Raw genomic sequence first — 12,394 nt, forward strand, 5'->3', positions numbered from 1 at the left:
CGCTGGGCTCTTCTAATTGCACGGCTGTCTGGCTGAGCATAATCAGCAGCCAGGCAATTTGCCTCAACCTCCTATCCCGCCATAAAGGTCTCCCCCTTGCTCTCACAGAGATTGTGGAGCACACAGCAAGCTGCAATAACAATGGGGATATTGGTTTCGCTGAGATCCGAGCGAGTCAGTAAGCTCCTCCATCTCCCCTTGAGACGTCCGAAAGCACGTTGAATGATGACAGTTACCCAAGACCACCCTCGACACATTTTTCCCCCCAGCATGCATTGTGGGGAAATCCCAGAATTCAAATGGGCAGCGGGGACTGCGGGAACTGTGGGATAGCTTCCCACAGTGCACCGCTTCCAATGTCGACGCTTGCCCCATTAGTGTGGACTCACAAAGTTGACTTTGTAAGGTCGATTCCACAAATTAAAATTAAGTTAAATCGAACTAATCTGGTAGTGTAGACGTACCCTGAGTGAGTTTTTACTCAGTCCTTACTCAAGCAAGACTCACATTGACATCTTTGGGAAGTTTTACATAGACTTCAAGACTTGGCCTTTTATGAGTTCATGAAACCTGTCTGTCTGTATGACTATGTGCATATTGTGTAACAATTACTAATGAGGACTAATGTGTCTATGTGTTTGAAGCATGTAGACATGGTCCATTTATTGTTAGGGAAGCCTAAATTCCAGATTCTGTTGTGTCTTTAATTGTGATAGTCTTGTGCTTTTCAGTTCCTTGACACTTTCTAAGAAGAGGCTGACTTACTTAAAGCTATTTTCAGCAGGAATTTTGTGATACAATTTAACTCCGTTTATTCAAAAGGAAAATGTGCTGGAAATTAGAACTGGTGATCTACTCTCCTTCCGGGAAAGTTGGTTTCCTGTTTCAAGAAGACAACAATTGCTGAGATATCAACACAGATTGTGCTTGTATTTTTGCAGATGTAGAGATCCCAGAAAGCCCCGAGGCCTATGTAAAACTTACTGAAAATGCACTCAGAAATATCTCTGGTAGGCATCAAAAAAGCCTAAGCATAGCCAGACCCAGATAACCCAACCCATACCTGTAACAGTGTCCTCTTCTCTTAGCTCATCTGCTGTACTTCTCACAGCTCACAAGATAGTTATTTTCTCACATGACAGCACTAGCATGTTCATGCAGAACTTTCCTGCTTTACTACCATTCATAAAGGTCTTGTTTCTTCCATGCACCCAGCAGGAGTGGAGAGAGTTTTAAAAAGCTGGCTAGGGTGCAATACCTTTTAGCTAAATTACTGGCTAACTAGATGTAGCTAATCAGTATTTTACTCAAATTGGTACTGGCTCCTTGGTGTCCAGACTCCAGTATTGTAGCAGAGGGATTCAAAATAAGAGATTCTTATAACAGGGAACCAACCCTTGGTTTTCCTCCGGGAAGACGCTGGTTTCATAAGGGATGCAAGATCATCTGCAGCTGTTTAAAAAAATGTTGTTTTTGAACATCTCCTCCTACCTAAACCAATGGAGATCAGGCATATTCCAAAAGTGACTTCATCTCTAGGAAGAAATCACAAGCTTGCCATGTTTTAGAAGCATTGCCTGCTGGACCTGGTGGATGTAACTATAACAGCATCGCTTGGTATTTACATACTGCTTTTCATGTTCAAAAGTAGTATAGCAATAGAATCCTTAATGTACACCAAAATTCCACTCTTATTAGCTTCAGGGGAAATGCCACAATGTCTACTGCAAAAAGAAGTGAGAGAGAAAAATTGAACTTTAAAATAAAAACTGAGGAGAGGGGCACAAATACTTAGTCCTGAGTGATTGCCAGGTCCGAAAAGGAGCGATGTCACAGAAAATGTCACTGTGAGAGGCTAGTATAAAGCCCACTGAGAATTTAGACTTCCAGGGGGATCAAGAATTATTTTGGGGAGAGAGTCTATTCACAACAAGTTGCAGGCCTACTTGCACCTATGGAAGCTTTAATAGTGTTCTCATGGCAAGCCCATTCATCAGTATAACCATCTGTGCTCTGGAAAGTTGCTAACCCGCTAACATGTAATCAGTTACAAATTTGCTTTGTCATTTCCCAACACACGTGCTATTGCAGCCACCTTTTCCATGCTGTCTAACCTGGTTAGTAATTCTTACGTTTTTCCTTGGATATAAAGCAAAGGCTTTGAAAAATCTCAAATCAGTAGTCACATCTTTTGTAATTTTGCCACAGGAGAACCGGGTGCCTTGGAAACACACATCCGTCAGCTGGACAAGGCCTTGGACACTAGTCGTTTCCAAATACAGCAAACAGAAAACATCATTCGCAGCAAAACGCCCACAGGACCGGAACTAGATTCTAGTTACAAAGGATATGTGAGTACAAGGTGTATTGCCACCTAGTGACTGAATTTAAAATAACATTACCCCTCATTTTTGTGGATACAGACTAACACAGCTACCCCTCTGATACTTAAAATAACAGTCCTTGTGACAGGGCACTATATTTAGAGTACAAGTGCTAATAAATTAACAGAATAGCCATTGAAAAAATGGCTCTTGCAATAGAACAGATGGTTAGGTATAAAGCTATTACTGCCTCTCAGCCCCATTCTCTCACACAATCTCTACCCTCGGATCACATACAGTTATTGTTATTTTGAACTTATGTAATTATTTGTGAGTCTATAGAGATTGTAGGAACATAACCCCAGTCAGTTCATTTTCCAATTAAATTTGTCTCGATATCCCAGAGTAATTTCACACGCACCCATTTATCCCTCTAATGAGATCATTCTTGTTTTTAAAGAAAACTTCCTTACCTGTTAAGATCAGAATTTTATAGACTAATGCCTGATACTTGTTTTAAAGACACATTATAAACATGTTGTATATGGGAATCAGTGATAAAAAGTTTAATGAGAAAACTTTGTAGACTAAACCTCAACACACAGCATTGTAAGCAGCTAGGTTTAATGTGGTCCTCCCTTTGCGCAGCAGGATGGGCTTGACTTCTCAAGGTCCCTTTCAGTCCTACGTTTCTATGATTCTATGATATTCAGAATGAAAGAGATTTTATGTGTGGATGCACCATAATTTTTCCACTCTTGTGTAACTTTCACTCCCCAAGTCTTGCGGTATCATCTTTCCAGCTACTAGGGCAGATGTCCCCAAAATGCGTCATGCATCCCCCCTCCCAAGGGCAGGTGGAGGAGCCTTCAAAAGGGCGTGGCAGGGCCTGGGCCAGCCCCCACAGGGTGCAGGAAGGGGGCATCATCCAGTGCTCCCTGCCCCAGCTCTGCTCTGGTCCCACCCGCAGCCACATCCCTGCAGCCCGTCCTGCACCTGGCCCCAGTCTCAGTGCAGCTCTGCTCCCGGCCCCGCCCCCAGCCTCAGCTGCTGGCCACGGCTCCATTCACGGAGCAGGGTCAAGGTGGGGAGCAGGGCTGGGAGCAGAGCCACACCTGGCCAAGGGCCCAGCTGCTAGCCCCCACCTCAGCCCAGGTCCTGCCCCAGCCTCTGCCCCGGGCCATGGCTCCAGCCTTGGCCCCTTACCCCTGTTCGCATTCATTTCTCTCCACCCCCTGAGCCGTGGCCCCGCTCCCAGCCATGACTTGGGGGGCACGGACAGGGGTAAAGGTGGGGCATGCCCCTCAAAAGTTTGGGCACCACTGTCCTAGTGTCTTAGTGTTTATAGAAAAAATATCACCTGAAGACGTCCATTCTTTGACTGCGGCAATATCCTGATACAGTGCCACTGAATTATTTCTGTTAGTGGCGTTTGAGCCTCTACTCTACGTTTAATCCCTTAAATCTCAATGTACAGTTCTTTTTTTGTGTGTGGATCAATGGAAAAATGATAAAAATAATATCAAGAGACACAGTGTCTCATTGAGATTGTATTGGCCAGGGTATCTAATGGCTTTTGAGACAGAAAGATACACTCACAATTGGCAGATCATTAAAACAATAGACTGCTTCCCATTCTGTCATGTCAAGACCCATTTTCAGAATGTTTTTGAAAATTGCTTTGTAATTAGCCTTTTACCTCTAGAGTTATTCTACCATGGCATAGATTAATGAGAACTATATTTTTTAAACAGATGAAGCTACTGGGTGAGTGCAGTGGCAGCATAGACTCAGTAAAAAGGCTTGGTTACAAACTGAAAGAGGAAGAGGAGAAGCTCTCTGGATTTATAAACCTGAATAGTACTGAAACACAAACAGCTGGTACGTAGTGTTGAATCCTTCCATGGGAAACGCATGTGAAATGAGCAGCAATCTGTATAGTATTGTCAGAGTAAGCACTTGGGATTATGCAGGAAAGTAGGAATTTGCTTCATATTGACCAAGCTTGTGCTACTCCATATGTGTATGTACGTATGGTTGTTTCCACGTCATTTTATTTATGAATCAGTTCTTTGTATCGACCAGGCATAAGCATCAAACACGTGCACATTTTAAGTAACTCATCACATTATATCTATCTCTAAGAACTTGTACAGCATCTAGAGAGATTTGCTCATACAAGTTAGATATCTTCTTATAGGGAAAAAAGTGTTTAAAGTTGAGTTTACAAAATACCCTTTGTGCCTATTTTAATCACTGGTCTAAATTACTTTTACATTTTTAGCAAAGTGAATATTGTAACCTGCTCCTCTCTAAGCCACATGAAAAATGGGGTGAATGACTATGGAAAACAGCCTTTATTTATCTCCATGTAACACCGATGTATGTCTTATACACTGGCAGTAATTTAAACATATTTATGGAAGGACAAACATTTTTATTGAAAAAGTCCAAGGATGCATGCAGATAGCAATAATTATATGTGCAGATGGCTAGTTAAATATATAAATGGCCATTTGCAAATACAAAATCCTTATTGTACACGCAGTCATTCATTATATGAATGAAACAGCTTTATTCATGGAGGTAGGGCTTCAGGAGAGAAATAAGTCACTGCTGAGTTCTAATCCTGGCTGTGGCATGGATTTGCTGTGTAGCCTTGGACAAGCGACCTAGTCTCTTGCGTTAGTGTCCCCAACTGTAAAGTGGGGATAATAATACAATTGCCTACATCGCAGGGCTGTTGTGAAGATTAACTAATATCTGCAAAGAGCTTTGTAAATGTAAGTGCTATAATATAGGTAGGTATAAGTGTGCATGCAAATATAGACGGGTAGTTTTATTTTCTGACACCCTTGTATATCACACAGTGGGCTAAATATTTAATTGCATAAAGTCATAGAAGTGAGAGTTGAAAAAGACTTATTAGATCAGCTGGTCCATCTTTTGCTATGTAAAGCCACATACCCAGTGTCGTCTTAACTTAATGTTGTGTGTGCTAATGTTTTGTTTAGGCTGCTGCATACTGAGTGTTGTATTTAGTGTAAACATGGATGTAATTGTGCATATTATGTATATGCCTTTGTTTTTATTGTATTATGTCTCTGCTTGGGCAGGTGTGATTGATCGCTGGGAGTTAATCCAGGCCCAAGCTCTAAGCAAGGAACTGAGAATGAAACAGAACCTTCAGCAGTGGCAGCAGTTCAACTCTGACCTGAACAACATTTGGGTTTGGTTAGTGGAGACTGAAGAGGAGCTAGAGAAACTCTGTCATCTTGATCTCAGCACCGACATACAAACCATTGAGCTCCGAATTAAAAAACTGAAAGTAAGGTTTTATCTCAGTTTTCTGGCAGTTGCTTCAGTAATGGCCTACCATGCATCCTGTGCATTGCACTCCATTCATGAGATACAGTTGATATTTAGTATTCACTTTCTGCATTCCCTGCACAGGAGAATGTGACTAATGATTGGGGTGAGGAACTGGAAAAATGGTTTGAGAAATCACTTATTTGCAGAATAATAAACCACCACCATTTTTCTGAAATTCCAAATCAATGTTGGAAACCCCTCTATATGCAAGCTACATTTCCAGAATAGCAGAAGCCAGCTGAATTCATGAAGCTTAGAAAAGGCCAAGTTAAGTAAATTAAAATCTATCCTAGCCCAGCTCATGACAAAACCCAGCCGTTTTTAAAAGAAATGGTACGCTTCTGTTTTTCTGTTCGTTACAATCTCTTCTTTCTCTGAGTCCTGACATTGCACCTTCCTAGCGGTCCTAAGCTTGGTGCGCTCTGCTACCACCCTACCAACCCAGGTTCAGTTGCTGGATTGAGTGTCTCTTACCCTGGGCGAGAAGGATGTCAGAGCCAATGGGAAGGCAGCATGTTCAGCACTTGGATATCCGGGGAGAGGGAGAGTGCTGCTTTCAGTGGCCTCTCTAGTCAATTCAGGGGCAGCATTAATGTATTTTAGATGGAAGCCAGTCCAGCTGCCCTCATTGATATGAAAGTCACTGTGATACGGGGCATTATGGGGACATGCGGAAAAGGCTGTAAACTAGGGAGAAAAATGGAATCTTCCATAAGAACCCTCTTTTTCTCCTTTGGGGGAAAAAAAAAGAATAATATGGACAGTGGTCTGAAGATGATGAACATAAAAAAGCCAACATAATTTTCAACATAACTAAGAGGCAGAAGCCTTAGTGTTGTCAAGCATTTGTCAGGAGCTACACCACAGTTTTTCCCTGTATCTCATATTTGCTCCAACATTTGCATAACTAGGCTGTTTGTTTTTTGCCAGGCCTTCCTTGTCTTTCAGGCATTTGAAACACAAGCCAGTTCTTCTGATCTTTAAAATTCAGCCATGACAACAGGGTTTTAAATCTTAAAAGTTTAACTGGCGTATATTAAGTTGTATTGCAAACATAAAATAGTAGACGTTAAAGAGTGAACACTTCCAGTATTACGACAATTGCCACAGATATTTCCTGTCCTAAGTAAAGAGGGAACCTGGTTAGCTAAAATACTCTTGCATTACTGTACAGCAAATAATTGCTCTTTAATGGCAACCACTACATTTGATTCTTCTAAAAGTCTGTAGCATGCTTACTGGGTGTTTTTAACTCCATTCTCCTGTCATCCAGGAGTTGCAGAAAGCTGTTGATAACCGCAAAGCTATTGTCCTGTCCATCAACCTGTGCAGCTCCGAATTCACTCAATCTGATAGTGAAGAAAGCAAGAAGCTGCAGGAGCGCCTATCTCAGATGAACATGCGCTGGGAACGTGTATGCAGTATGATTGAAGAATGGCGTTGCTCACTGCAGGATGCGCTAATGCAATGTCAGGTCAGTATTGGTGTGTGAAATCTCGTTCCCTTCTTGGACATAATGAGGAATTCTAGAGATGATGAGATTCATTTTAAATGATCAGCTTTTACACACACAATTTACTTCACAGCTTCCTAATCTGAGGGCAGGTCTACACTAAGGGCGGGGGTCGAACTAGGGTACGCAAGTTCAACTACATGAATAGCGTAGCTGAACTCGAAGTACCCTAGTTCGAACTACTTACCCGTCCAGACGCCGCGGGATCGAAGTCCGCGGCTCCAAGGTCGATTCCGCCACCGCCGTTTGCAGTGGTGGAGTACCGGAGTCGACCGGAGCGCGCGGGGAGTTCGAACTATCGCGTCCAGATTAGACGTGATAGTTCGAACTCCGAGAAGTCAAACTCACCGCGTCGACCCGGCAGGTAAGTGTAGACTAGCCCTGAAAGATCAAACCTAATGCTACCCACATATGCAAACTAAAATTCAGTTTGTGAAGGCTGGCTCTTGAAAGGTGTGTTCTAAGTCGACATTCCAGGTATTCTAAACTGAAGTATAGTTAAAAGATGTTTCTGCACATCTATATTCTGTATGCTAGCATTCACACTATGGAAAGCAAATGCAAAGTGGGTGTAAACCACTACCAGAGCAGAACAGTATTCATGCAGTGGCAGGGGTATCAGCCCCATCAATATTTGCAATAATACTGTAATCGAGTATACTAATATAGGCTTGTAATACTATAGTAATATAAGAATATAACCAATCGAATCTGTTGTGGGAAATAGCACTGTGACAGAAAACCTCGGCATAATTCAGGGTTCTCTTAAGCTCTCACATGTCTCTTGTAGGATTTCCATGAAATGAGCCATGGTTTGCTGCTTTGGTTGGAGAATATTGACAGAAGAAAAAATGAGATCTTGCCTATTAATCCAAACCAAGACTTGGATACTCTGCAGGATCATCACAGACTGCTAATGGTAGGATCATAAATGCCTGGAATGTTTAAAGCCTTCAAAAAAAATTTGACAAGCATAGAGAAGGTAGTTCTTGAGGTTAGTGATTGGTCTGTGAGGTATATAGTATACTTAACCCTGTGGTACTAAGAAGGTCAGGGATTCTCTTTAGCATGGATAGAGGGGGGTAGTGAAATTGGTGGTTAAAAACATTTGGTTTAATATAGAAAACATATGTCTAATTACCTTATTGGCTGTTGTTTGTTTGTTTTTTAGTTTGGGGTTATTATTTTGAAAAGGCTATTTTTAATTGCAACTTGTTGGGCACGACAGGAAGTCTAAAAGAGTCTACTGCTTGTGATATGAGGTTTAAAAGAAATTGCAAGGCATTTATCACCTTTCTTCATTATAACCTGCCAGAATTTTAGGGCTAATAAAGCTTTTTTCAGTGTGTCTATAGTGGTCGTCTTGGAAACTGAAGTCATTGCCATCTGTCTGTTTTATTGTTTTTGTGGAAGTTGTAGCATTCTCTTTCACATTTCATAATATTTAAGTAAAAAAATGTGATTCTTTGGCTTTGCAATAGCAAATCAGACGCGAGTTGCTAGAGTCTCAGCTGAAAGTGGTGTCACTCCAAGATATGTCCTGCCAACTGCTGGTCAACGCTGAAGGCAAGGACTGCCTGGAAGCTAAAGAGAAGGTCCATGTCATTGGAAACAGACTCAAGCTCCTACTGAAGGAGGTCACACATCATATCAAGGACCTAGAGAAAATCTTAGACATCTCAAGCAGTCAGCTGGTAAATTGTCCTATTGTATTCTCTCCTTTACCACTCATTGAGGGCTAGTTTTGTAATCACACTGACCTTTTTCAGATGATCAGCTGTAAAATACACTATTGGCCCTTATTTTGTTGCTTAGGACTGTGATGCCTGTCTAAGTGGTATGAAACCGTTATGAAATCTCCTTCATAATTTGTACTGGCCAATAACTTTCCTGTCTCTGAGACAGCAATTCATAAATTCCAAGGCCAGACAGGACCACTGTGATCATCTAGTCTGACCTCCTGTGTTACATAGGCCAAAGAACATCCCTCCCAAAAAATTGCTACAGCAGATCTTTTAGAACATCCTATCTTGCTTTAAAATCGTCAGTGATTGAGAATCCTGCATGACCCTGGGTAAACTGTTCCAGTCATTAAATTACCCTCACTGTTAAAAATTGGCACCTTATTGCCAATCTGAATTTGTCTGGGTTCCGCTTCCAGCCTTGGCTGCCTACTTTGCTGCCATTGATTCAGTCAACTGGCAGAGTACATGGGGTAGCTACTGTAGCTGCAGTATCTGAACCTGTGGCATGTGAGTTATTTCCACAGAGTAAACAGCATCTGCTTTCCTATTGACAGACTAATGAAAAAGCTTGAAATAAATTCTCTAGTTTGCTAACAAAGACCCTATTTGTTTGTGTTTTCTTAGCTTTGGAAGTGTATTCCATAACAGCACAAGTTCTCTTGCAGATGAGAGTTGGGAATGTTATGCATGTGTCTTCATTGTACCTGCACCAGTCAGAAGACTTTAACACTCTCCATTGTTCTCAGTCCCTCCTCTTGTAGTCCCCAAAACCAGAATTAGCACAAAGTATGAAGAATGTGATCTGTTTTTAATCTGTCTAGTGTCTGTCTCTCTCTGTCTCTGTCTCTATCTGTATAAAGTGATGTCTGGGATTCCAGTGGGAATTTTCACTGAGTACACAACAACTCTTTACCTTTTAAAAACCAATAAAGAGCTGTCGTTTTCTTGGTACTGCCTTTGCCTTACCTTGGGCAGTTAAATGTTATTTCTGGCAGCATATTAATTTGCCTGTCTTTCTCTTCAGATCCTAACATGTAATTTATAGTGGTTTAATCCTACAGATTTGCATAAATCTAAACCTCCCTTTGTCATATTTCAAGGATCAGTAGTGCAAAGCACTCTGCTAAAACCAAGGATTTCATTCCCTTTTTCTGAGTGTGGTTTCCTTGGCAGATTACTTACGTTCTTCTAATCTCTTATGATTCTGAACTTTAGGATTTGTCTTCATGGTCCTCAGCTGATGAACTGGACACTTCAGGATCCCTCAGTCCTGTATCTGGAAGAAGCACACCAAGCAGACAAAGAACGGTAATTTCATGCCAGATACCTTCCATCACCTCTTGGGCGGGAGCACCAGATATTTACAGTAGGTGGAGCCAGCTGAAAGGTCTACACCGTCTCCCTGATAGGAAAGAAAAGGGCACAAACCAAGAATTCCCTTCAAACAAAGCTGCTTCCCCAACCCTGCTGCATCTCTCTCTCCCTGCATGAAATCAGAATTAGAAACTGCTCTGTATAAAATCTGGGCTCAAACTGTGGCTGGAGTTTTGTGGTATGGCGCACACTCTCTTGTGTTCTGTTCAAGCGATGGCAGCATCCCAAGGTCTGGTCTTGTCCCAGCACAGTTCCAGCCAATCCCTCTGCTTTCTACCTGGCATCCTCTGCAGAGCTGCTTTGTCAAGAACCTCAATAAAACTTTGTTTTCATGATTGATTAAAACTGTAGCTGGAGCCAGAATTTTATTGAGACTTTGGTTGAGAGGCTGCATAGAAAGCTTATAAGGCATTGGCAGAAACACTGGAACAGAACCTGATCAATGGCTGTGACAACAGCTCTAATGTTTCATGTTGTCACCACTAGAACACAATACAAGAAATGCAGCACGCCATGCTGCACTCTGCTTCTCCACACTTTGATCCCTGTATGGAACTGGAATTTTTGTCTTTCTTTACAGTTCTTGTGTTTGATTTATTTTAATTATTATTCAGTTTTCCTTCGTTCTTAACGATCGATTTTTCATTTGCACTTTTTATAAAACATCTGAGTTCTGTCCTGATGAACTTTGTGGTCTCTTGAAATTGATTTTGCTACATTCACTAGTTTTCTTTAGATCCTAGTTTGAGAATGTAAAGGAATACTGGCTTTTCAAAAGGGTTGAGAACAACATGAAACATTTTATTTCTGGAGTCATTAATTTCATATTTTTATTAGCCACTTTTACAAAATTACTAGTAAAAGTCATGATACCATAAACTAGAAGATGCCTGCACACTGCAGAAAGTGATAAAGCAATTTACTATAGCAAACTTTGGCTAAAGAATTGGTAGAAATGTAGTATGCCTCATATTAACCTTTTAATCTGTATTTGTTCATCTCTAATATAATACTGTGGTTTACAAACATTATCTTCTTCATTTTTGTCCATAATGTACAGTGTAAAATGCAAGACTCCTAAGGGCCTCCCTTTTTGCACCTATAATTTTGGAAACAAAAACTGATGTCTCTTAGAATTCTAATGCCAAGCACATCACCAGTGCTATATCTATAATAATTGCCTACCATCCAGAGACTTTCAGCTAGTTAACTTTCTAAGCAGCATTAATTATGCTAGGAAATAATTGCAAGTGCAGTAATGCACCCGCAGTTATTTGGCCCTCAGAATTATGGGTGGAAAGAAGGAAGCCAGACTTTTTAAAGGTGCCATTTGGAATATAATTTTTAATGTTCTACAGAACATTAATTCAGCTGCAATTAAATATAAATACACTTAAGTGCATCTCTTTCAATAAGATGAATTAATTAATATCTCATGTAACAAATCACTTGAGCTAAAAAAATATTTAACACTTTTTTTTTTGGTACCAAGCCTAGTATGATTTTTATTTTAATGATTAAAACATTCTGTCAAGTTTCTTTTGTCTGTTCAAAGCATTTTCATATTCCGCTCGAAGCAGAAGAAAAGCCAGTTTCCTTGGTTCATGGGTATTGGTCACTTCATTTGATTTTATGTTTCCTTTGCTGCACTTTTAATTTGATTTCATCAGTAGCTTGTCTTTATTTGCCTGGACTGAACATTCTTCTTTCTTTACCCCCTGTTCATTGCAAACAGCCACGGGGCAAATGTAGTGTCTCACAGCCTGGACCCTCTGTCAGCAGTCCACACAGCAGGTACCTTATTCTCCTGGTTTCCGCACTCTGTTCTAGAATTCCAAGAGGATGATGGAAATTGCCCATGATGTCCATTAAGTGTCTCTCCACACTTAGTCTGTCAAAAGGACAGGAATTAACCATTTCAAGTGCAGAGTTCCTTTGTAAGCAGGATTCAATTATTACAACCAAAATATCTGTAAACAGAAATATCGGGTAATTCTTGGAATATACAGCTTTTGCTTCCCATTAGCATCATTTAAATTTAAATTTATTTTATTTATTTGATCACA

At 40.8% G+C, this 12,394-nt stretch overlaps 1 protein-coding gene across 6 annotated transcripts in view; it reads left to right on the top strand.

Moving 5' to 3' along the window:
* Nucleotides 1–12,394, top strand: part of SYNE1 (spectrin repeat containing nuclear envelope protein 1) — a 472,714-nt gene that overhangs the window by 453,260 nt on the left and 7,060 nt on the right. For all 6 annotated transcript variants that reach the window (XM_039529938.1, XM_039529933.1, XM_039529934.1 and 3 more), the window contains 8 exons: nt 2,209–2,351; nt 4,079–4,205; nt 5,441–5,652; nt 6,970–7,170; nt 8,000–8,128; nt 8,691–8,903; nt 10,170–10,262; nt 12,064–12,122. In XM_039529938.1, coding sequence (XP_039385872.1) covers nt 2,209–2,351; nt 4,079–4,205; nt 5,441–5,652; nt 6,970–7,170; nt 8,000–8,128; nt 8,691–8,903; nt 10,170–10,262; nt 12,064–12,122 — 1,177 coding nt within the window. The remainder of the gene's footprint in view (nt 1–2,208; nt 2,352–4,078; nt 4,206–5,440; nt 5,653–6,969; nt 7,171–7,999; nt 8,129–8,690; nt 8,904–10,169; nt 10,263–12,063; nt 12,123–12,394) is intronic.

The sequence above is a fragment of the Mauremys reevesii genome, linkage group 3, assembly GCF_016161935.1.
Source record: "Mauremys reevesii isolate NIE-2019 linkage group 3, ASM1616193v1, whole genome shotgun sequence".
Taxonomy (NCBI): domain Eukaryota; kingdom Metazoa; phylum Chordata; order Testudines; family Geoemydidae; genus Mauremys; species Mauremys reevesii.